Source organism: Tympanuchus pallidicinctus, unplaced genomic scaffold (genome assembly GCF_026119805.1).
Source record: "Tympanuchus pallidicinctus isolate F22 unplaced genomic scaffold, pur_lepc_1.0 scaffold3, whole genome shotgun sequence".
In the NCBI taxonomy this organism is placed as follows: Eukaryota; Metazoa; Chordata; class Aves; order Galliformes; family Phasianidae; genus Tympanuchus; species Tympanuchus pallidicinctus.
The window spans coordinates 98,414,925-98,440,030 of NW_026294747.1; the positions used below are offsets into that span (position 1 = coordinate 98,414,925).

General features: G+C 39.3%; 1 protein-coding gene and 1 long non-coding RNA gene across 2 annotated transcripts in view; one reads left to right on the forward strand and one right to left on the reverse strand.

Moving 5' to 3' along the window:
* The window catches only part of CMTM8 (CKLF like MARVEL transmembrane domain containing 8), a 36,444-nt gene extending 14,378 nt beyond the window's left edge, over positions 1–22,066 (forward strand). Inside the window, exons 2-4 of the mRNA XM_052695942.1 lie at positions 13,865–14,038; positions 18,543–18,659; positions 21,301–22,066. Coding sequence (XP_052551902.1) covers positions 13,865–14,038; positions 18,543–18,659; positions 21,301–21,384 — 375 coding nt within the window. The 3' untranslated portion in view covers positions 21,385–22,066. The remainder of the gene's footprint in view (positions 1–13,864; positions 14,039–18,542; positions 18,660–21,300) is intronic.
* Positions 5,926–12,236, reverse strand: LOC128086907 (uncharacterized). Its single transcript, XR_008209582.1, has 3 exons — positions 11,900–12,236; positions 10,349–10,509; positions 5,926–8,899 (listed from the first exon to the last, which is right to left on the reverse strand). It is a non-coding gene; the product is annotated as an uncharacterized LOC128086907 (long non-coding RNA).
* Positions 22,067–25,106: the final 3,040 nt, after the last annotated feature.

A 25,106-nucleotide genomic window follows, 5' to 3' on the forward strand; every position in this document is an offset into this window, starting at 1 on the left:
AGAGTGATAATGGCTCCTAAATAGGACTTGTCTGAAAATTTTGTATATTCCCTGTCCCTGATTCCTTCATAGAAAACCCTTTTCTACTGCTACTGATAATAAGGAAAACTCACACCTAAATTTATGATTCTCCTTCAGTTGTGTCTCATTGACTTATAAACACAGCTTTCAGTACAAAAATATATTTAATTTATCAGCACTAACAGAGATGTGAAAAAGGACATACCTGGAAAGTGACATTAGACAAATTCAGATTGAAGTGAGGCTGAGGTTTTCAGCAATTAGTGCAATTGGCAGTATGGCAGCTTATTTAGAGAGAAAACTGGATACTAGGAAAGATTTCTTCTGACAAAGAGCAGTGATGCAGTGGCACAGGCTGCCCAGGGAGGTGGTGCAGGCACCGGCCCTGGAGGTGCTGATGGATGTGGCACTGAGGGACGTGCTCAGTGGGCATGGGGGAAATGGGCTGATGGGTGGACTAGGTGATATGAGAGGGCTTTTCCAACCTTGGTGATTCTGTGATACCATGATTCTATAACATTAATCCTATCATGTGCAATGTCTTCATTAAGACATCTCTTTCCAAAGAGAATTCTGTAGGTTGAATTCTTTGTGCGATGCCCATGTGGCCATAAAGGTCTGAATGTGAACTACATGAACGGAAATGCTTCCAGAAAATGGTGTGCAAATATAAAATATACGTAAGCATGCTGTTCTTCTGTGTTGTCACATTATATGCAAAATACATTCAAGAAGGAAAACAGTTTTCTCAGGTAAGAAAAAGGATTTTTCAGGGAGGTGCTTCTACAGTGTGTGATTTGGTCTTTGTAAAATCCTGAGTCCTTACCTAAAAACATGGATAATGGTTCCTGGGGTTGGACATTTATATACAGGTCTAGATATTGACATAGTCAAGAAATACAGCAAATTTGTACGCAGGCTCATTTTCATGTCTACAGTTGGTCAGGCAAAGGGGAACTGCTTCAGCTTCTGGTGATTGGAGGACTTCCTCTCACAGGGAGCTAAATTTCTTGTTTTATAAAACCAATCTCTATGTGTCCAGCTGGAAATGAAAAAATAGTTTCATTCTAAAAATAAAATTGAGAAAAAGCATTTAAGGTGTTGCTGATCTTTGAGTAGAAACGGAATGCAGCAATAGGCTTTCTTAGCAGATATTCTCTTTGTTTTTCCCACTGCACCATATTACACACAGTCATACAGCCTCGTAACTATGAAGTAAAATTATTTCCAAAGAAGTAATGAGTTTTCTATTGTAATGTAGCAGTTAGGGTTTGTGAAACAATGCTGTGCGTCCGCTAATTATAGGCAGCTCTATTTACATGGCCTAACAGGAAGATGGAAATGTAAAAATAGCAACAAAGAGCCAATGACATTATTAATAAAGCAGCTGTACACTGCATTGTTCTCCCGAAGAAAGTAGACACCATTTAAACAAAGTGCTCTACATAAATAATCAGTCCTAATTCATAAGTAACCACGGTTAGGAATTCACATTTAAAAATAGTTCACCTTATTAATGTTCAAAGAGGGCAGGGTGACTTTCTTTGTGAGTGGGTGTGTTTAACTTGTGCACGGGCACCAAATCTGAAAAATAATGTACACAAATCATTGCTTTGGGAAACCAGTATTTTTCTAGCCCAGGGAGCTTGAACTTTTTTAGAGGATGAAGGGAGAGAGGAAGATCAAGTATTATAAAGCTTCTTCTTATGGAAAAGTCTGTATGCAGAAAAAGAGTTAAGGGCAAGGTAGAAGAACAAAAAAATACCTCAAGCTTTTTTCATTTATATGAAACAAAAGAACAAAACTTCCTACCGTTATGGTCCTGAAGAAACAATGATATACTAATAAAAATAATGACAATAAATAGCTATAATGGGGAAAACACAATGTTCAGGCAGACATATATGGTCATCTGTTTTCTAAGCTCAAAATTCACTTATGAGCTTTTTTTCCTTGTTTAAATCATAATAAAAGAGAACAAGAAAAGGAGATTTCTGGCATTTAGAGATTACTGAAGCTAACAGTCTTTCATTCTAATTTTTCTGAGGAAGGGTTGTCATTTCCTTAGAATGCACTTCCTGATAGCACCAAAGACAAACATGCACTCAGTGTATGCAACAAGCTAAGCCTGCACACTCACTTGTATGGGTGCTTTATATAGGAGACATAACGCCAGAGCACCGGGGCTGTACCATGGTCTTTAACACTGGAAGTATATCTTGACTACTTGCCTTTAAAGTCTGCAGCCTCTCTCAGAAAAACTCCTGTATCTTTGTGAACTAATGTTAAAAAACAATAAATTAGCACAAACAAAAGGTAGTATGTTGAGCTTGGCATCCAAAAAATCCCAACTGAAAATCTGCTTTTGGAGGAAGGTGGGGGCAGACCCTATCCTGCAGTTATAAATGCACTGGTACTCCTGAAACCCTTTCTGTCTCAAGATGAGATTTTGCATCCGCAGAAATTCCCTGCCTTGTCGAATCTCAACTTCAAATCTCAAAACAGGAATTAAAAAACAACGTGACAGTACGGTGTCCCAGTTTTTGTGCTTAGGTTTGTTTTGAACCTTAAATTGCAGCAAGGAAACCCTGCAAGGCTGTTTTAACTTCTTCCGCGTAAGTACTTGATGTTTGCTACTGATGTCAGCTCTCAAATCTGTAATATCTATAATTTCGTACAGATATTTTTAAATTAATATCAGCATGGAGATGTTCAGGCGTCACACGGATTTGATGATAGAACTCGTGAGAAATCAGCTCCATGAATTATCCTTATGGCTCACATGAGCTGCGTTTTTCCTTCTGTACTGCTTGTATGGGACCAGGGCAATTTAAAAGACCTATTTGTGAACGTTATTCCTCAGAGAAATCAGCTACAGCTTCTACTCAGAGCTCCAAAATGCATTAATATTTGCATGTTAAATACAAGAACACTTAACCTTGTTGTTTTGCCTATTCTGATGGTTTATAATAAGAGTTTTAGAAAGAAAAAATGATCAAAGCATGGCACTTATCTGCTAGTTTTAAAACTGAAGGTGTTTGGATCATCAAGTGTGCTGTTTCTTAAGAAGCACAAAAGGAACCTTTAGGAAACAGAGGAATATCAGTGCCTTCCAGTAGTGTGTGTTTCTTTGTGACTGTTTTGCTTTAGAACTTTGAAGTTCATACTCAAAAACATCACCAAGTGAAAATTCCTTCCTAGAACACCTGAAAAAGCAAATCCTTTCGTGTTTGGATCTAATATACTCTTACATTTTTTGTGTCTGCTGTTGAAGGGCAAAGCACGGCAGGAATTGCAGTGAACAATGCCTGGAGACGCGCGATGCCGTCAGCTGCAGCCCGTGGCGTTGGCCCTAGCAGCACCGCTTCTCCCAGCACTGTCAGGAAGCTGCGCAGACTGTAAAAGGTGAATTTCACATCAGAGGCATTAGTGAACAATAGGAAGGTGTTTCTCATGGACGTGAAGGTGGTGCCATACAGGAAGAGGGAGCAGCGCCTTCCCTTTTATTCCCATCTATCATGATTGCTGGAGAGGAGGCCAGGCAGTCTCCTTGGCCGAGGTCAGGTTTAGAGATTAAGCACTGTGGAGGTCATTGCCTTCCCACTGTTTCACCGAGTGCCCTTCTAGAGAAGTAAGTGCTTTTTAAGGCAGGCTGCTTGTCTGCAGTAAGGTTTTGCACCACCCCTCTTTATTTTTGCATTAAACCGTGCCACTGATGGAGCGGCTGATAGCACGAAGCAGTGCTTTGCTGGTCAAATGCAACACCTCTGTGTGCCTTAGGAGAGAAGCTGACCTCCGGTCTTTCTCCTGACTGACCTGGGAAAGATCCATCATGCTGTCTCCTGCATAAAAATGTATTTTTGTCAAATAAAGGAGCATTGTCATCAAAGACCTGGCTGCTTCTATAGATAAAATGATAGCTAGCAAGAATGTTACGAGTTAATTAATGCATGTGTAATGCATGGCAAAGTGCATTACCTGTATAAACCCTGTGTGTGTCATTCCTCAGGCAAAACATAAGTGTTAAGCTGGGATTTACAGGCATTGGTAGGCAACTGGTAAGCAGATGTGCGCTCCCAAATGCAGCCCACAAAAACCTTAAAGCCTTTAATGTGGAAAGTGCCCTGGGACATGGACCAATCTTTATGCTTTGTACACATTTTAATGACTTGTTAATGATCAACCAGAGTTCTGCTGAGACGATAGATTTGGTAAAGGTATCTTTCAGGCCAGTTTTTTTGCTAGTGTGTGAGGTCATTCCTCATAGCCCTACATTAAAAAAAACATGTTGTGTTGATGTGTTGTGTGGCTGTCTCATCCTAGTCTGCCAAAACTTCTGCAGCTTCCAGCGCTCAGTTGCCAGGGTATCCTGCAGGGAAGCAAAGCCAATTAAACCAGCAGCGCATCATGGTGGTTGTAATGGATAGGATCATTGGGCTGTTTGATCTGCTAATCTGTCTCTAATAATCAGTAATATTGGAAACCTATGAGGGAGTGTGAGAAGGGGAGCTCACAGAGCAAGAGCCTTCCATGGTAGTTTAGTGACTTCTGACAAGTTGTGCATGTAGGAATTTCCAGAGCTGAGAGTTGTGTGTTGAATGTCATGTATACAGGTAATAGCCATGGGCTAGCCTGGCTTCTAGGAGTTTGTATGTTTTCTAAAACTCTCTTATTTCTGATTTCCATTATATCCTGTGACAGTGAATTCCACAATTTGGCTATTTATCAGATTTTGGTTTTTTGTTACTGTTGGGTTGTGTTATTTTGTTTGTTTTCTGTTTTATTTGCAATACCACTTCTGCTTGTTTTTTCAGCTTTCTATCTGATAGTTTAGCTGGCTGCTTCTTCTGTTGTGAGGCCTAGCCCACTCCTTGCTCCCTTTATGCCACCCAGCACTGCAGACTTCTGTCACATCCTCCTTCTGTCTCGAACAGAAAATTAGAAGTCATCTTTTTCCAGCTTTAAATTTCATTTCTTGCAGGAGCCATTCTTGGTGCCTTGCTTAAGCCTACTGAATCATTTTAGAAATGGGAGAGAGGGATGAACAGTGTCATCTGAAATCTGGGAAGAAAACTCTCTGATTTCAGCGTGGTGTTAGAAAGTGGTATTCCCTTATTCCTCACAGTATGTACCAGGAGACAACAAATCAAGCACGCGCTCGCAGAGTTCAAGTTCTACATTTAAACAGTTAAGACATACAAATATAATACATTGACATACATATTCTTTCTTCTTCAAGAACTCATTAATATATGCCAGTATCCTTCTGGGCATGCACAGTTGTATCTAAGGTAACCGTACGACCAACTTCTTCCTCCCCTTTATTTCTCTATCAGCTTCATCACAGTGACATTTGGCTGGCCTTTTGCTGTTTTTCCCCAGTTTGGCAAATTTCCATTACTTCTTAGGCCATATGAGCAACTTTCTATCGTAGTGCACTCTAATTCAAAACAGTATATGTGAAATCCAAGGAAGAAGTCCATGTACCAGCAAAGATAAAAGTCGTCTATTGTGACTCCAGTGTTCCTGTGAAGCAGAATCGTTGAGAAAAATAAGGCTGTTCACACACCAAGCAGTTACAATGGAAAGTTTTAGAACAAGCACTCATTGATTCCTTTTGCTAAACCAGTATATTGGTCCTTAAACTTAAATACTGATCCCTACTGCTAAACCAGCCTGTATCAACAGGACATTTCCAATGTGCAGGTACACTACTGATTTGTAAAGAACAGTGAGGTGTACTATTTGTTGGAGTTTTTGTTATTCTATTCAATTTCTAACAGTTTCTAATGCTTTTTTTTTTTTTTTTTTTTTTTTTTTTTTTGCTTTTTTTTGGATTACATGGAAAAAATTATAACCCAAGCTCAATTTTTTGTTTTGTCTATTTATGATATATAATATTTATGAATATTCACTATCCTGCCTCCAATAATTTTTCCACAAAAAAAATGTCTTGGTAAATGTAGCAAACCCTTTTTTATTTGCACAAATTTGATGGTTATGGGATGGGATGTGTTTTCCAGAGAACATCTTCAGTTGTTTTCATTCACTCTTTCTTTTTGGTCTGCATGAGCGGCGTTAGCTCCAGTCTCACACATTCCTTGCATGTTTCTCAGATGAAGCAAGAGCTCGGTATTGTAGTGTGCTGCTGGGATGGACAGGACAATTTCTTTACTCTGCCCCTCCTGAGTTCTTTTCCTCAGCTGTTGGTTGCAGTGAGCTGTAGCACCATATTGTAGGTTCTTCATATATGAGTTGATGAGTTGCAGCAGAGTCAGTGATCTCATCTATGAAGGTGAGAACAGGAGTGCCATGTGATTTATTCATCTGAGTTGGCATCTTAAATCAACATTAAATCGGGGTGTGCTGAGGTCCTATTGATTTTATGCCCAGTAAGTGCTGCAGCATAGCAACACCCATTCTGTTCAGAAGAGTGTTTCCAACTTGATGCTTTATGTGCCAGCCAGTGTGTGCTTCCCTCTCGCAGTTCCTCCCAGTGAGACTTTACAGTTTCTTGGGCACTCTTGCAAGGTGGCTCATCCTCATGCTGTAATGTCAATCCCATATCCTTATTTACACATTTACTCAGCTTTAGCTAAGTAAGTACATCTTCACCATGTGACTGATCTGGCCAATGAGCAACATATACTAATTATCAGAACTGGCTCTTCTCTACTGACTCAGGTGTGAGCAGGTCTGGCCCTTGTTCTGTAGATGAAGGTGGTTTGGGGCTCTTTCCTAGGGAATTGGAGCTACTGACGGAAGACTTCCTTGCTGTTTGGAGCTGTGGGAAAGCCATTAGAGGTCTGTCTGTCTGTTCTTGAAGGTCTTTGAGTTCTCAATGCGAAATGACCATCCCACCCTCCCTATTGAATGAAATCTCCTCCAGTGAGCATCAGTTTAAACAATTTCAATCCTGGATCTACAGGTTTTCTGTGTGGTTTGTAGGAAGGTTTGGCCTAAGCTCCTAAGTAAGAGTTCACTGTAGGGAAAACATACTTCTGGAGCATGTTTGGACACTTTCCACATCCCATGATTTCCTTTCTAGTGAAAGCTGTCCTAAAAAACAACTCTGTGAGAGATTTCTACTTTCCAGTAATGGTGAGTGTTGCCAGCATTTCAAGCCCTCACTTTCACGAGGGGTGCTTGCTGTTGCTGCTATGGAGCCAAAAGTGTGACAGAAAGTTTGAAGATTGCGTAAAAATAATATTAAAACTAATCTGACAGTTTTCAGAAATTTCTTTAGAAGGGGCTCAATTTTCCACCTTTTTGTTATGAATAGAAACATTTTCAAACATAGGACAGAGTTCCATAGCTAAGGCCAAGTTTGATGCTTAAGAGCGGTACTTCATAAATCATAAAATACTTTCTGCGTGTGTCCATTATGACCAGTTGGATGTTTCTGCAAGGACTGTGGCTTTCTGAATTCTGTTAGGAATGACAAGCCCTGAAAAACTCTCAACAGAAACACAGCAGCCTGTTTTCATTTGATGTACAACCTGTGAAACTATAGGAATTCAAAGGATTTTTGTCTATAGAAGCAGAGTTTATTGCACAGAGCTGTCACAAAAGAAGACAGCCTGGGTGGACTTCAGACCTTTCCTTCACTGAGGAGATCTCAGCAAAATAAATACTTCCAATGCAGTGTTATCAGTAACAAGAAGGGCAGTGACTGGCTGATGTCAACCTGATGTAGTGTTTCATGTTAAAAAAGTGCTTGCAACTGAAACAGACATAAGTCAGGCTAAGACAGTGTATTGCTTAGATTATTACAAAGTACAAGAATTAACATGGGCTTGACATTTCAAAGGTAGTTCAGCAAGGCTCTTGCATTTCTGTAAAATGTAGCCAAATATGAGTCACCTTTTCTTCTGACCAAACACAAAACAAGATTTGCCAGCATTAAGCTAAAGCGATTGTTGAGCTGTACTTCAGTCTGGACAGGAATTTCATTTATCTGCTGTTCGTGTGCTTTCACCACATTTTTTTCTTAGTCTTTCTTCCTCCATGGACTCTAAAATATGATTTTAAAATACAAGTGTTGTTTTTTTCCTTTTTTTTCTGTAAGTAAAACAAATAAATGAGCCCCATTTTGAGTAGTTTGTAGCTGAATTTACATTTGGTTTTGTTGTTGTGTGCATTATGGTCAGTATGGAATTAAACTATCAAAGTCATTCTGCATGCTCTCTAATTGACTGAAAGCTCTGTCATACTGTTCCATATGACTCAACCAAGCTCTTGGCTTTATTTGAGAGCACACTTCCAGGCTGCTGCGTTTGGATACTGGATGCAAATGGCACCCTTAGTATTAGGGGGCCCTGAGAGTAATTTCGGTATCTTGCTCCATCTCTTCCCCACCACCATTCTTTATCTTTGGACAGGTGATTCTTGGGCAGGGAAATCAATCGCCCGCTGCCAGTGGTCATCTGGAACGCATGAGGGATCATGAAACGTTTTTCTACAAAAGCAGTGGCTTTTCTCCCTCTAGTGGCAGTGGACAGAATTGATGGATATGGCTTCATGTATTGTGTGGGAGCTCAAAAACCCCAATTAAAGAGATTGTTTAAATGCAGTGCAAACACTTATTTCATGTAGTCCTGGCAAGAAGAAAAAAAATCATTCTGCATCCATCAAGTATAGGGCAAATAAATCTTCCTATTATGATAACTGACTGTCCTGGCTATATTTTATAGGAACAATAGGGAAGGAATACCCTTTTTTCTCCTTTTTTTCTCTTTCATTATCTTTTCACCCTACCTCCCTTCTGGGACAGTTTGAGTCAGGGTATTCGATCCTTCATTTTGGTGTGCAAGAAGTGTTTGTGCTCTCCTTGCTTGCAGACTCCCTGGTTGGTTTTTTTTTGCAGGCTGAGAGTAGCCTAGGGAAGAAAAGGCTGAGGGTGAGACATTCATAGGCTGCTGAGGTAGCTCCTAGATTGTGATTTAAGAGTGAAATAAAGATGTGCAGTAATATAGAGTGGTTTCTCTTTGTTCTGGTAGTAAATCTGCTTTCTTAGGAAGGAGATGCAAGACGTCTTGCTTTCTGTTTGCTGGAGCCTGTCCATATTTAGGTGCCTTGAGTATGGAAGAAAACTGTTTCTGCAAATGCACGTCTCTCCTCCTGTCATTTCCATCTCAGCCAGTAGCAATGCTGCATAAATCCTACAATACTTAGGCATACGGCTAACCGAAATGGTCTTGGAAAGCATCTCTAGGATAAATACAGAAAGCTTCAGGCAAGCATGCCACATAGTTTTTACTTCATGAAATGAGACAGGCCTGGGGTTTTTCTCCCTGCCAGTTCTACCACAGTGAGCCTTCTTTTTTCTTTGAAAGGGATGCATATGCTGTTGTAAAACTGTGTTACTGTGTTAACCAGTCGGGATGAACACTGCAGATTTGCAACATTAACATCACCAGAACAGTGTCACAGAAAACATCATGGGCTTTTAGAATATAGTTTGCAAGTACAAACTCAGTTCTGCAGTTTTCAGGCTGCCTCTGAAAGCGAAACCAGATGCACAGATTGAAGCTCACTCTTATTTCTTGCTTGCTTGTACCAGCAACATGAGACGAGATGCATCTCATCTGCTAGGCTAAAAGCCTCTGTTTTTCACATCTCTATGTGGTCTGATACTTCTGAAGTTCTTAGCACTGCAGATAAATTATGGCACTTATTTAAGAGTTTGAATATGCAATTAAGCATCTAATTTTAAACTTGCACGCTCAATAATATTGGACTTTGCTACAGAATTATTTCCTTTTTATGGTGTCTGCCAACTGCTGAAGTATGCATTAGTATATTTGACATATTAATGCAGTAATGGAGATACCTGGGCAACTGGCAGCCAAATAATTACAAAAGAGATATCCAAGGTGAAATCATAGACTGCAATGAACAAGGGAAAACTGTTTGCCTTTATGATTTACTGATGAGTAAAATCTCCCACCCAACCTGAAATATCAGACCCAGCTGCAGAAGCCCCGCTAGCCTGATAAGCCAGCACCCCCCGCCATCAGCTGCCACATGCATTGTTTTCTTCTTTCTTCTTGATGTTTGTTCTTCCTTTTCTCAAAGTCTTTTTGACAGCCTCACAGTATGCTCCTATAACTCTAGATAAGCATATTCTGACCGGTCAGTAAATGAAACACTTAGCTATTAGCAATCCACTGTAGCATTATGAGATCTGGGCCTTTCCCAGTTACTGAATGGAGCTCTCCTTGTCTTCTGGCCAGTCTGTAGCCATGAAGCTAGTTGTGTACACACTGAGTGGCTGTGAGCATTCCTCAGGTACTGCAGCTGGTCTCTGCTTTACAGTGTTGCTTACCTGTCACTCATTTGCCACGTTCTGTGCACTAGGAGCAGATTGAGATGCCATTTGGATGTAGCCATAGCCCTTATTCCCAGCAGGGAGGCTCGTTACTAAATCAGCAGAAGTGGTATTCTCGGTTCCATCAGATGCACGAGTGTCATCCACTTTGTACTGATCTGTTGAACAGCAAACATGTAATGTAAGGGACAATCAAAACACTAGGAGACAGGCTTTTACACCACAGAAGCCATCTCAGTATTTAACATGCTGAAAAGACAAGCTAATAATGAAAGACTTGTCTAGCTGTCTCTGTTCCTTTGACACCTGAGGTGTTTTGTAGGTACTGTCGGCCAGCGTGAACTTTAAATCAATTTATTGCATGTGTTTACATCAGCAATAAAACTGTTTGCCATATCATTTAACTACACAGAGAGTGAATTGTTGACCATGAGCTGGTCTGACCTTTTCAGATCTAATCAAGAAATCTGAAATATTATTTCAGCCTGTCAGCTCCAGTAATATGCGGTAAGAGTATCTGGATCTAACTGAAAATGTCAGGGGCACTCTAATATGCAACCCATCAAAGTTACGCTGCATATGAACCAAGAACTGGTAAAGAATATAAATCTGAGAAAGCCATGGTGCATCTCAGTTGCTTAGACAAATTGGTCTGCCACTGACGCAGGCGAGCTACAAACACACATTAAAAGCAGTTCTTTGAGATACAAGCAAGATGTATGGCTGTTTCAATATTAAAGTGTTCTTGAAAGACAGAGAGTAATCACAGGTTAGAGTTTTGCTGGAAGAAAGTTAACTGAGAATACTACCACTGCTGTGGTCCACATCTGAATAGTTGCACTGTGCAGTTGTGTAGGTTTAGTGGTCTTGTGTAACTTTGGGATTTTCTTTTTTAATAACTTGCTGCTTGCAAAGTTTTTACCATTTTCAGAAATAATGGTTGCCTATGCTGAGGTGTTCTGACCAATCTCATTTGTGCTGAAGTTAGTTATCTGTTACACTGCTCTACTGAAGTTATCTGGCTGTTTTTAAAGCTCACTCAGAAACCACACTGTTGTTCTTAGGTGTTTAATGACGTTACATTTCTCTGTTTTCTTTGTCTCCCAAGTTTCCTTTGATGGTGTTGTACCGGCAACTCAGAGAGAGGATAAATCTGTCTTTAATAGCTGTTTATTAAGCATGAGACCAATTATTCATTGATATAATTTATGGATAATGAATTTAAATTTGGGTTAATGAGCATGGGCACAACAGGAAGCATCTTTGTATTACAAGAAAAGGGCATTTTGTGAGCTAAATGGCCTATCGCGATTGTATAATCTGAAAGCAGTTGCTGCACTAAAATTGAGTTGGTTTTTAATCTAATCATGTATAGTTTGTGTAATTTAAGGCATTATTAACCGAATTGCTGCTATTAGTGAAATGTGGTTGGAATGGAACTAGAATTAGAGTGAACTGTCAGAAGCATTGCTGAGCCGGTAACTTTGTATTTTAGACTATCCTGTTAATGCCAGCAGAACTGTTCTTGTGAGGCAATGCTGCCCTCACCTGGTATCTGGAATGAATTGGGAATTGTTAGCCCAGCCCAAGCCAGCTGTAGTGCATCAAATCTATCAGGTCTCCCCTGAGCCTCCTCTTCTCCAGACTGAACAATCCCAGTTCTCTCGGTCACTCCCCATAAAATTTCTGCTCCAGATAGTGCTAAGCTGGAAAAAAATGGTGAAAGAAATTAAAATCCTTAAAATACCATTTTGTGTTTTTTTTTTTTTCTATTAAAAAGACAAAAAGATTGTACAGTTTTGTGGTTCTTTTAGGAGTACATGGTGTAGAAGTGGATGAAAATAGGAATATTATGTGGGAATATACTGTGAATGCCCAAGACAACAAATTGAAGGCTGATTTTTGTTTGTCTGGCAGTTTGGAAGATGAACTGAAGACAAAGTAAATAGGTGTCAGCTGCTAAAAGTTAGCTGGACAGATTGTAGTAAACTCTTGTTTAACAGGATAGTTTTATCTCGTATGTAATGTTTAGAAATGTATCGTTATGAATACACACAGAATTCTGCAATTGCAGAGTAAATGGTACCATGGCCAACAAGTTGCGTGGGAATGGGGCCGGCACTGATGCAGATGGAGCTATGGCAGAACTGCCCTCCCAAGGGCTACAAGGATATCACTTTGGCTCAGGAAGGCTCTCCACAGCAGCTTCCTGAAAGCCTGGGAGACAGACCATGGAAATGCTACTGCCGTGTCATCTATTCTTATGTACTTTTTCAGGCATCTGTCACTAACCACTGCCAGAGACAAGATATTGACATAGAAGGTTTCCTAGTCTGTTTTGCTCTGGATGTTGTCTGTTTAATAAGTGCTGTTTTCTTCAATTTTGTCTTCCTCTCACTTATCTCTGCTAGGCAATTTCACCATAGTCCAGATAGCAAAAAGAGGTGAGCCTTATTTCAAACAAAAGGATTTTAGTTCCCAAAACAGATTGCAGTAAAATGCTTTTAAATATATAAATACATGAAAGGTTTAAAATAAAAAATTATTTAATATTTCATAACCTCTGGAGACCTTGTAAAACACACAGCTTTTCTCCCCTTGGCAAATCTCTTTGTCATCCATTTGGCTTCTGATTTGTTTGCATCTCCCTTAATGCACTGGAGATCAGCTAACCCTAGAGGAAACAGAAGACTGCATGTTAAAATCCCCGGCTGATGTATTTTGTTTGAGTCAGACGTGAACAGATTGCCAGGTTCAGGATCAAGAGGAAAGGTTCTTTCCCCATACTGATGGATTAGGATTTCTGCTTCTTATGGCCGATCACTTTGGAAATGCTTCAAGAACTGTGGCATACAATAATATACCCAACCTGGTCCAGCAGAGCATTACAGGTGGCTGTTGATATTGTACTGCTCCCTCTATTATAAGGTCCTGAGACTCGTTTTACATCTGTAGTGCTTGACACTCCACAGAGTTTCTGTTTTATGAACCATTTTGACCTAGACCCCAAGTGCTTGGTTACCCATGATTGTAGCAGGTGGGACCTGAAGGTCCCGGCAGTCCTTCACAGGCTTCTTGCTGACCGCAGAGTAATGCATGTAAGCTAGTAGGCTAGAATTCAAACACAGTTATCTATGATGTTTTCTCAGTTTGTTTTTTAAATATTATTTAAAATGAGCAATACTTTTGAGATCTAGCTGTAAAACCACCACAGGTATGGTCTCATAATAGAGAAAGGTTGGCTAAGTCAAGACTGAGATGCATCATTTCTGCCCTTCTTTTTGCAACCTCCTGCTGCAGCAAAACCAGTTTTATTTGTTCTTCCTTTTTGTTAGATTAGTATTACATGTGGTTTTGTTAGATTACTGTTGTATGTAGGTAGATCAGTACAGCACCCCAGCTCTGCTCATGAGATGACTATGTGGTTGGCAGTGGTGGTGTTCTTTGACCTAGCACAAATATAAGAAGTCTAAGACTGTGTAACTGATTTCTTTCTTCTCCATAATTTTGCAGATATTAGGGCTGCTGGTGTGGACTCTGATCGCTGGAACAGAATACTTCCTATATCCAGCCTTTGGCTGGGTGATGTTTGTAGCTGTGTTTTACTGGGTCCTCACTGTCTTCTTTCTGATCATCTACATGACCATGACCTACACCAGGATCCCCCAGGTGCCATGGACCACAGTGGTAAATACATCTGCTCATTGTTGTTTTGGATTTGCTGGGTTGTGAAGAGAATAAAATACTGATGCATTCTACAGCTGCAGTTACCCAGTCGTACTGGTGCTTTTTGCAGTTTTTTCCCCCTGATTTCTGTCTCTGCATCCCTGCAGTGTTTAACCTTCATTCTACTCAGACAGTGCTACCCTTTTAAAGTACTTTTCTTGTGATGTTTCACTGTTTTGTTCATCGATCGATTTAGTGACTTGATTTTTAATAATGTGTGTGTGACTCATATTTATGCACAGTGGCCCATTTTTCACCCTTGAGTGATTACATCCCACGAAGAATGAATCTGTCGCTGCATTTGAGCTAACAGATTTAGTTGTATGGCTTAAACAGTGGGAATCCCTACAGGAATCAACACCACGAGTTGGAAATGGTACCATGGATCTTAAAGCATGAGTCTACCTCTGCTAAATGAAAATAAAATGTTGCTTAGAGAGGAAGCAGCAGTCTCACTAGCCATGTACAGCTAGAGTGAAAATGGTGCTGCAAATTATTAGTGTTATATGTATGTAAAATACCTGCCATGTAATCCTTTGCTTTTAGCTCAAGACTAAATGAAAATTAAGTGAACAACTAATGTAATTGGAGAAAAAATTCACAGGTATTTGAAATTCAGGTCTAAGTTTTGTTATTTAAAGAAATCCTGCTAGTTATACAAATGAGTGTTATATATGTGTGTGATTTTTGTAACATGCTGATTTTCAAGAGAATAGATGCTAAATGACATTGTCACATAAGCCAACTGGCTATTTGTAACCCATACAGCAAATAACATAAATTTGGTTTTGCATTTGTTTGATACAGTGAAATACTGCTTTTCTCTCTTTTTCTACTAGATAAGGGCTATTAGTGAGAATTCTGCTGTTTTTATGATAAAATATATTTGACTTCTGTGTTGCAAACAGTGTATGTGACTAAAATTGAATACACTTTTCACCTTCCCTTTTGTTGCTGTAATAAATAGCTAGCTATAGCAATTACTAATAACAGCAACAAGGATTATGCTCAGATAGCTTCTCTGTTTTCAAGTTTCACGACCAGCAATTACCTTGACGGCTATAACAGCGCTATAGAAATGTTGGATTATTTCAATTACAGCAGTAATGTGTCTGGGTATGGTTAGAAGTGCGTGTTGTTTTTTTTTCCTTCCCGATTCCATTAAGTGTAAGTAAAGTACATTCAAAAGGAAAACATCTTTGTATCCATTTTCTTACAATTTTAGTTATTACCCTTCTTTTATCAGTTCAACACTATTACCAGGCAACTGCTGCAAGTAAATGAGTTGCCCCTGATGTGTGTGGCAGGCAAGCTGCAGTTCTTGATTAATTTCTGCTTGAAACTGAATATATTTCTTGCTCTGAGTTCCAAATGTATGGTAGATAAGATCACCCAAATGTAGGTCCAAAAGGTACTCTCCCTCTGTGGTACAAGATAATTTGAAGAGAAAATGCAAAACAAACCACAGATGCTTGGATTTCAGCTTCTTTTGCCCTGAGATATTGAAAGAGCTATTGGGAGCAGCCTGTGAATTGAACCTCTGCCACTCCTGGCTGGCCAACATGTTCAGAGAGATGTTTTTAATGTTTTCATTGAGGAGGTGTATAATCAATGGATATCAAGATGTTACAATCACAATATAATCAAGAGAGTGAGGCAAAGTGGACAATGATAACAAAAGAGAATAAATGGAAAGCTTACCCTTATGCTGGGCTCACCTACAAAACACCAGCAGAGGCAATCTCCAGAAGAGATCCTTCCCCACTGGTAGCCAGCTCTTAAATAGGTCTAGGAGGGATGCAGCCAGGCTCCACACCTTCTGGCAGCTCAGGTGAATTGCCTTCACCTGTGCTCCATGGCTGACTCAGTGCTCACCTCAGGTGATCAATCAGAGGTTCAGGCTGTGACTCAGCAGTTCCCATACAGGAGGGCATGACACACACCTCTTGAATGTCCCACCTTTTCAGAGAGTTTACAGCCACCTTCTCCCCATTCCCCAAAGTATCAGTCTTTGCTAATTATTGTTCTTCCTCCTTAGGCAATAGTTAGCTAAAGCTATGCCTATTGTATGCAGTATCCAAAGTTACATCTGGACTTCCCTGCCACAAACCGAGTTTTTGCAGGTTAAGCACGTTACCAAATTGCTTAAGATGCAGTTACTTTACTGCAAATTAACCCAAAGGATGTGCTTCAGAAGTGACTCTCCTTAATAGGGCCAGTTCTTTGCTAAAACAATCAATGGAAGCTTTTAAAATTGGGTAGATTTGAATTTAAGAAGCAGATGGTAATTTAGCATGAACCATTTGGTTTGAGTAATATATTGGCAGTAAACGGTCCAATCAGCTTGCATTGCATTCCATCTTCCCTAGCAGTGTTATTTCCCAAAGCAGCACTTCTAAAAAATTATGTGCTTTTTTTTCTACATGACAAGATATTGCAGGGATTTGTAGCTTTCCAAGGTAATTGAGTCTTTTTGGAAAGGGAAACTTAAAAATAACAACAACAAATATTCTAGGCAGTCAAGTTTGAAGTTGGAAAATCAGTGCATTGCAGAAGTTGTGCTTTCCACTTTTTTGGCACCCTATCCTAAAATTGACAGTTTGATATTTTATTACTGTAATACCTAGATAGAAGAGGTGATTTGTACAAGGAGATACTATATTTTATTAGATGAGCTGCTACAGGCGAGATAAAAGCCACTCACAAGTGTGTGAATAAAACCTCAAGTCCCTGTGCTGGGCTTCAGCCGAGTGCTGAGGCACTGCGCTGTGTTCTCTGCAGAAATGTAGGTAGGTGGGTCTTTTCCAAATGTCCTGAAGCTGCAAGGACTTAAAAACACAGGAGAATGTGAATTCTCTTCAGCTTGCATGAATTTGGTCAGACCTCTCATAAACTGAGTGGATAACAGATGACAGCACAGCATGCTGCTCTCTGGAAGGACTCGTAGCTGAGAAAGCAAGTTTCTGGGGAATGGCTTCCCCTCAGGAAGGTTTGAACCCTGTCTGTCATTAGAATGTGGGGCAGTGAGCCAGGCTCCACTGAGTCTGAATTGAGGTCTTTCTGAAGCAAAGGAGAAGGAGGTGAGGAGCTCCCACACCAATCACTCCAATGTGCTGACCTGTGTTTTGGTGCACTGAGGGAGTTGCTGAGACAGACACGGGTGCCTTCTGAATTTCTCTCCTTTTTTTTAGATCATGGCAGAGTTCATGATTGGTGAATTCAGTCATGAACAATTGAGGTACATCCCCAGCATCTACTGGGTCACACCATGGAAATGAATAAGTTGGAGCTGCACCAGTGTGCATCATTTAGAGACAACTGGGACAACAGAGTTAAGGCTTATGATACGTGTGTGATGCTGTGAGGTGCAAACATAGAGCCAGAAGCTGAACGGAGGGGACCATGTACAACACCAGGGCTTTGTCTAAATTCAGTTACTAATTCCTGTGATTGTAACTAGGTACAAAGAGTGTCATGGGTATTCCACTGACATCTGAACTGCAAGTGTATTTTATGGCCAAATTCATATGCCCTAGACAAGCAGCAGGGGGAGTTTTGGGGGATTTTTTTTTTAAAACACGAATGAATTTCCTCTAGCCGTGAGCAAGCAATGAGTAATGAATGTCAAAGCATTCAAGTTACTTACTTAAAGAAAAATAAACGCATACCTTTTTGTTTGCCTTTTCTCAGATGTTCGCCCTCCTGTTGTCTCTGACATGCAAAACCAGAATAAACTGTCCTTGATTATTCTCTGTAGTTTTATGTAAGATGAAGGTCATCTGCTTTGCTTCATTCACAGTAATGGGCATAGATTCCCTGAGACATTCACTCTTTTCCCAGGAATTAAAAATGCAGTGTCTGCCACAGATGGGTCTTTCAATGACCCAGGTAGTCCTTTCAGAGTGTTCTCCTCCTTCATTTTAAGTTGTGGTTTGTTTGCTTTTTCTTCTCTCAGAAACAGGCAGAAGGGAAAATTACTGAATGGTGAAAGAATACTCACCAAAAAAATTGTACCCACTTTATTTCCTTCAAAAGTGAAGACAAAGTTGGGGAAGTTCCATAAATATTGCAGAATGGGGGGTTGGGTTTTGTTTGTTTGTCTTTCATGTAGTCTCATATTCTTTCTGCCTAATATTTAGCTTGCAATAAGCAATCTGTGTACCTGTTTTCAATTTTGGAAAATCAGAGTACCTGGCTGTAAATTAAACTTCTCACTATTTAGTTTGATGGAACGAGCAATTGGTCCAAAATGTGCTCTAACGTTCATGAACATTAAAAATAAGCAATTAAATTCTAATCTTACAGAGAGGAAGTTAAAAGAGGGTAAAATCATCGAGAATCACATTTTGTGTGTACATTGGATGTGCACATTGTGTTTCAGAGGAGATTTTTGTAATGTTGGAACAGAAAATGGTAACAAATGTTTTTGCATATGAATTGCTAATTTGATTTTCTTTTTCAACAGGGTCTGTGTTTTAATGGGAGTGCCTTCATTTTGTACCTCATTGCCGCCATTGTAGATGCATCTTCAGTCACCAAAGAACTGGACAGTCACAATTACAACAGTTGGGCAGCTTCTTCAGTGAGTTCATTTTTTGTTTCAGTCACAGTTGTATGCCTAACAAAGTGATACCAAACAGCGCCTGTCTGGATGTGAGGGTTGAAATGCACACATTCTGGATTTCAAAAAGCTGCAGATTGCAGTAGGGACTCACACAAAATCTATTGATAACTGTAATTTAGTTTGTAGGTTTTGAAGGCAACTAGGAATTCAACCAGGAGATGACAGTCACAGCTGCAAAGGCTGTAATGGTTTTAAGATCAGACTGTTTCCCCCTCCCTGCCTCCATTCATTACTAGCTTTCTAGCAGAAGTTGTGGCATCTACCTCAGAGTGAACAAATTGGGTGAATACAAAGTTGCTTCAGTGCACTCACACAATTTCCAAAGCAGCTTAAGCTAACCCAGCTGACTTTGCACTGATGTGATTAAAGTGCATTTAATTTCTGTTGGCTGAGCCATGCACAGAGCACTGTGGGAAGGCCTTGAAATGGTGCCACCATTTCTACAGTGACTTCCAAGCTCACCTTTTGATAATCTTGGGCAACACTTGAAAAATCACGTAACTTCCAACTGTTTTTGACATTACTGACTTTCTACTTAGATTTGGAAGTCCAAAGCATTCAAAGTGGGTAAAAAAAACCATTTTTTTTTTAATTTTATAAGGACCAGATTAGGTGAAGGTATTCTCTAGCTAAGTTAAAGGAGTCGCAGAAGAACTTCGCACATTTTGGAATGGCAGTCAAATTCAATTGTATTGGAGTAACTCTGAATTACAGCTACTTTGCTGATGGTTAATGCATCTGCAGTTGTCCTTTCTGGACTATTCACAAATTCTGTCTTCTGCCTGAAGCTTATTTTACACAGTGATGAACACAGAGACCTGAACACCTGCTCTGTTTTTATCTTGGGAATGATGTAACTATGTCCCTGTCACTTCAGTGGTGTTCAGGATCTTCACCTCTTGGCAGTTTGTAATTATTGATCTGCTTCTCAGCCAGTGGTGTTGACAGGAGCTCGCTTGCTGCTCAATAATCTTCCATGCTGACTCATGCTTTATGCAAAATGCACCAATGCCCATGGGATATTTGGAATCTCTTCTAATACCTCCTAATAATGTTCATCTAATGCACTGTCTAAATAAACTATTAAATGTAGTTTAATAGTGCTCTCTGTACACATTAAGTGTTTCATGGACATATGTTTGTGAGAATTTAGCAAATCATCCATCTCCGATATCTTTTCTCTACTGGGAAGATTTTGGATGGAGGTTTTAGTTTCTAAGAAATAACATTCTTTTGGTAAGGAGAATGTTAGAATTTTCTATTGTTACCAGGTTTTATATCATCATCTACAAGTTTTTGTGCCACGGATTGAATTTACATGAGATAAGGCTCACCCAAAATCTTTGGAAGGCTCAGTTTACTGCCTTGTGTATATGCCTAGTAGTGCCTTGCCCTCAGAACTGCAGTGCCTACCTGGGCCAGTGAGAGAAGCGAGAAGTGTTACTAGAATCATAAAATATATTTAGGCTGGAAGGGACCTCTGGAGATCATCTGGTCCAACCTCTGCTCCCCCAGCACAGGGTTAGCTTGCACCAGGTTGCTCAGGGCCTTGTCTGTTTGAGTTTCGAGCATTTCTGAGGATGGATTTTCCAAAATGCCTCAAGGCCACATTGCCATATTTGATTTCTCTCACAGTGATTTTTTTTTCTTTGCTAATATCTAATTGAAATTTCCCTTACTGTAACTTGTTTTTGTTCCCTCTTGTCCCTACCACTGCCAAACTCCAAGAAAAGTAGTGTTTGCCCTGTTTGCAATGTCAGCTTTATTTGGTTCAGTCACCAGCACAAAACATTCTGGTCTTATCATAAGCTATTTTGAACAACATGCAGTGATTAGCAGGAACTTAACCACTGGCATTGAATTGGACTTTATCAGTATAACTGAAATAGTTCACAGCTGTTCTTTTGCTTCTGGCTGCATATGCAGTAAGGAATTCAAACACCACTGATATTCTGTAGTTCCTAAAAATCTTTAAATATAAAATAAATCTAGCCTGCTATAGAAGACTTCTTCTGCAGTCACTTTCTGATAACGGAGTGATATCTTAATGATGTTGCTGCCACTCTCTGCACTGAGAAATAAATTCATTAATAGAGGACTACTGGAATTACTATCATTTGAGAATATGCCTGGGCCTGAATTTTGAATTTAGGTTTGCTCTAAATGACCTCTCTGGATGCGCAGTGTGCCACACTGAGGCACAGGTGGCCTTCAGGCAGCTCCTGGAATGCAGCAGCAGCTGCAATGTGGGGGCATTAGTTTGAGCTCACGGTGTCGCTTGGTCTTTACGAACAACTGAAGTTAAAAGCTGCAAGTATAGGGTTGGTGGGCATCCAGTCTGTAGGATCCCTTCTGAGGCAATATGATGTGGAGATAAGTGTTGAAATAGTCTATATTTTAGCTGCTTCTAGGCCCATATTCCTACACAAAGTTTATTTAAACAAGGTTGACTGCGATGGCAACCCAAGTACAAGAAGGCCAGAGACCACCATTTTAGCAATTCTGCTGCTTTTATCCAAATACCATCATTAATTTTTCAAATGAATGAGAACACTCTCAAATATTTTTCTGACATATATTTTTACTCTTCTCTCCACAGTTCTTTGCCTTTGTGGTTACCTCCTGCTATGCTGGAAATACATATTTTAGCTTTATATCTTGGCGATCAAGAACTTTGCAGTAAAAATTGTGCTAAAATGAATTCTGTAGAATAAAACGTCTTGAGGATTATGCTCTTCTTGATGGAAGCTTGGAACAAGGATTAGATCTTCTGGAACACTTCTGTTGTAATTGAAGAAATGTATTTAAACTTAGATTAAAATGAATATTTATAATATGATACCATATTTAGTGACATCTAACACTGACTTTGTACTGTATAATAAAATTTCATACTGCTTCTTTTAAAATTAACATGGTATTTTTCTAGACGTTGTATAGATGTTATAACTAAACCTTTAATAAACTTCACTCAGACTGTGTGCCAGTTTTGTAAATTTAACTTTTTAAATGTCACCTGTGTACTTTTGATAACGAATGCTACAAATCAAAAGTAAGATTGATATTATATGTATACAAAGTGACCTGGTGAAAAAGAAAAATACCAAAAAGCTTTAAAGAGCAATAAATAATTGACCCAGCTTTGAATGTTTTGTAAACAGGGAGCAGCGGTTTGCTTATTTTGTCTGTTTTTCAGAGGCAGATATGTGCTATTGAGAATTGTGATGGTTGTGTCAGTTTACATATTCCAGTAGCCTATTTTAATTGTGAGTTTGGTTTTGAAACCTATTAACAACATAGACTTACAGCTTGCTGAAGAAGTTGTATGTATGAAGCACATTATCTTAACAGGTTTCTCAAATCTAGCAGATTTGATTGATAATTCTACACAACAGACCTTTAATGCTCAGTGTTTAACCTACAGAGAATATCATAAAATATGTACTAAAGGTAATAATTCTTGCTTCTCTGAGGACTGAGGCTAGTTCGTTAGTTTGTAATACTGAAAATGTAGGCCTCAAAATGCTATCAAATGACATGAAGATTAAATCCATAGAAGAAATGTCAAGACCCTAGCAGTAGAAACAAAGGATTTTCTCACTCATTCACGTTTTGCCAGCCTCATTTGTGAGTTGTTAGTTTAACAAATCAAGTTTTTAATTTGACTCATATTTAAATATCTTTGAGTTATGCAGAAGTATGATGGAAGGTTATGACTTCCAAGACAAATGCCTTTGCAAATGACTTTCAAATACAAATTACCTAAGGAATCTCTTCCAGGAATTATGTAAAGAGCAAGACTGTGATTATTTTGTGATTATTTAAAGTTTTCTGCTAGTAAAAAAGACTGCTGGTAAATCCCTTATTCTTGCACTAAGGGGATTTGGGCTCTTCCAGTCTTCAAAAACTTTGTTGCACTATATATTTGGTAGTAGAGAAATCTCACTGTTGAAAATCTTCTTTGTTTTTCCCTGTGAATAAATGGGGTGTGCTTCCTTATGTGCACACCCTGCAGCTAGGAAGATTTATCAGCAGCCAGCTAATTCTGTTCTCAATCTCCTGGTTTTGTTCTTGATTATCTGTCAGAGTCACAGGATTTCAATACAAGGGAAGCCAAGATATTATTTAAATGCCTATATTTGTCTGCAAATTGCATCTGGCCTGCATAACAAAGGTCAAGCTGTCTCCTGCTTACTAATATCGTCCAGTTCTGAGAATGAAGAAGGGCTACCAACTATGCATTTTATCTACACAGACAAAATGTGTCATTAAAGTTCCATATGCTCTTTTCCATTGCTGGAAAAAAATCAAAGGCAGAAAAATGATACAAATGTCAACTGAGTAAATGTGACAAGGAACAGCCAAAATTAAAATCTCATGAGTGATTTTCCATCTGTGAAAATGCTTGAGAAGTAAGAAAAAATCTTTCTTGAATGATATTTGATGTACATATCTAAGTTCAAAGAACATGGCTGTGTTTGCATAAATGTTTCATGATAACTGTGATGGGCTGGTCTAACATCATAGCCCAAACAACAATTGTGGATAGAGGTACAAAGACAGAGATGGGCTTAGAGAGAGTAATACATTTTATCCATTATACCTTAAACTATTGTGTAAATTGTGTGTTAGAAAACAGCCATTACGTGTTACAGTAAACCCAAGAATGAAAGACAAAAACATACAGTTGTTGGTTAGGGAATTCTTTTGGCAAAATACGTCCTCTCAGCATCTTCAGCCCTAATTGTCAAGGGAAGATGTGCAGAATGTCTCCCAAGGACAAGTCTGGGAATTAAATTTGTAATTCTGCTGGATTTTTAAAAGTACTAGGTGGGAATTTGTTTTATCTTTGGCTTTCTTTGTTTCACAAATCATAACTTAATCTGCTTTGTTCTTAAGAAGGATAGCCATCTTACTTTGTATGCTATTTCTCATCTTATTTCTCATCTCTTCTGCAGCTACCAACTGTTCTTCAAGCAATCTGAATATCTAGTTAAAGTTGGAGGCATCAGTAAGGCTGAGAATTACTTCTGAAGGTTGCTGCTTCTATTTCAGGCCTAATGAAAGGTAAAAGCTTGCAAAAGGTTATCTGATTGTTCCAGGTGCATTAGTCTTAAATACTGACTTGCCAACTATGATCCATGTTTTTGTATGTTCTAATATTGACAAAGAAGATAACGTAGCAGTAGTTTATCATAAAGCAGTATTTGGAAGATTTTTGGCTGTAGACATTTCTTTGTGTTCATAAGATAGGAAGAAGCTTTTTTTGAAAGTACATCTGGGAACCAATGAAATCATTAGCAAAATTCTTAACACAGAGATATTGAGAACAATTGAGGAAAAAAAAAAATATCAGAGAACTTGCAAAATAAAATTATTTGTCATTGTAAATAATGTGTTCCAGACAAACGGTATCTCTAAAAGATCTGAGGCACTCACATAGACATGTGAGGTGCTAGAGAGCAAGGATATTTGCTGTTAACTTTTGGCCATCAAATTTCATTAATTAAAGAGTTGTTGGTGTGTCATCATCATCGTACATTTACCATGTATTTTAGATCGTATCATTTACCATCATACAAGTAAACAGCAGAAGAATTATAATCAAAACTTGAAATTCAGAAGTGTTTTAGACTTGGGTTTGTGCCAGTGGTTTACAGAAGATGGCTGTGTTCTTGAGTGGAAAATACAACTATTCTACGTGCATTAATGTAAAAGCATTTCTATTGCACTGGGTAGAAATGAGAAATTCATGAGAAATTAAGAACTACAGCAGCTGAGTCAGTGGGAAAGAAAAACATATTTCTTAATGGGAAGTACAGAGATAACTAGGACCTTCCTCCATAAGGCTTACAAGAAAACCAGCTTTAAAATCTCAGTGGCTAGCATTTTACTTCTGTGTGATTTGGCAGTGTTGTACATTTGATATCTAATAATAGGAGTTAAAATTTGATGGGAGAGGTACTGCCTTTTATTGCAGATAGTAGGTTTCCTCACTGAAAACAAAGTGCACTGCGTGGTCTTTTGCTAGGTGGGCTGTTGGACTAGATGTTCTTAGGGATCTTTTCCAACCATAACGATTCTATCTGTAAGGTCAACCCATCAGAAGCTTCAGGAAAGAAGGGGACAGGGTCTGTGGTAATAGAACAAGGGGAAGTGGCTTTAAGCTCAAAGAGGGGAGACTTAGGTTAGATGTAAGGAAAACATCTTTTTCGGTGAGGGTGGTGAGGCACTGGAATGGGTTGCCCAGTGACGTGGTGGATGAACCATTCCTGGGGACTTTGAAGGGCAGGCTGGATCCTGCCCCGGGCACCCTGATCTAGCTGTGGTGTCCCTGTTCAGGCAGGGGAGCTGGACTAGGTGATCTCTGAAGGCCCATTCCAACTCCAAGGACTTACGATTCTA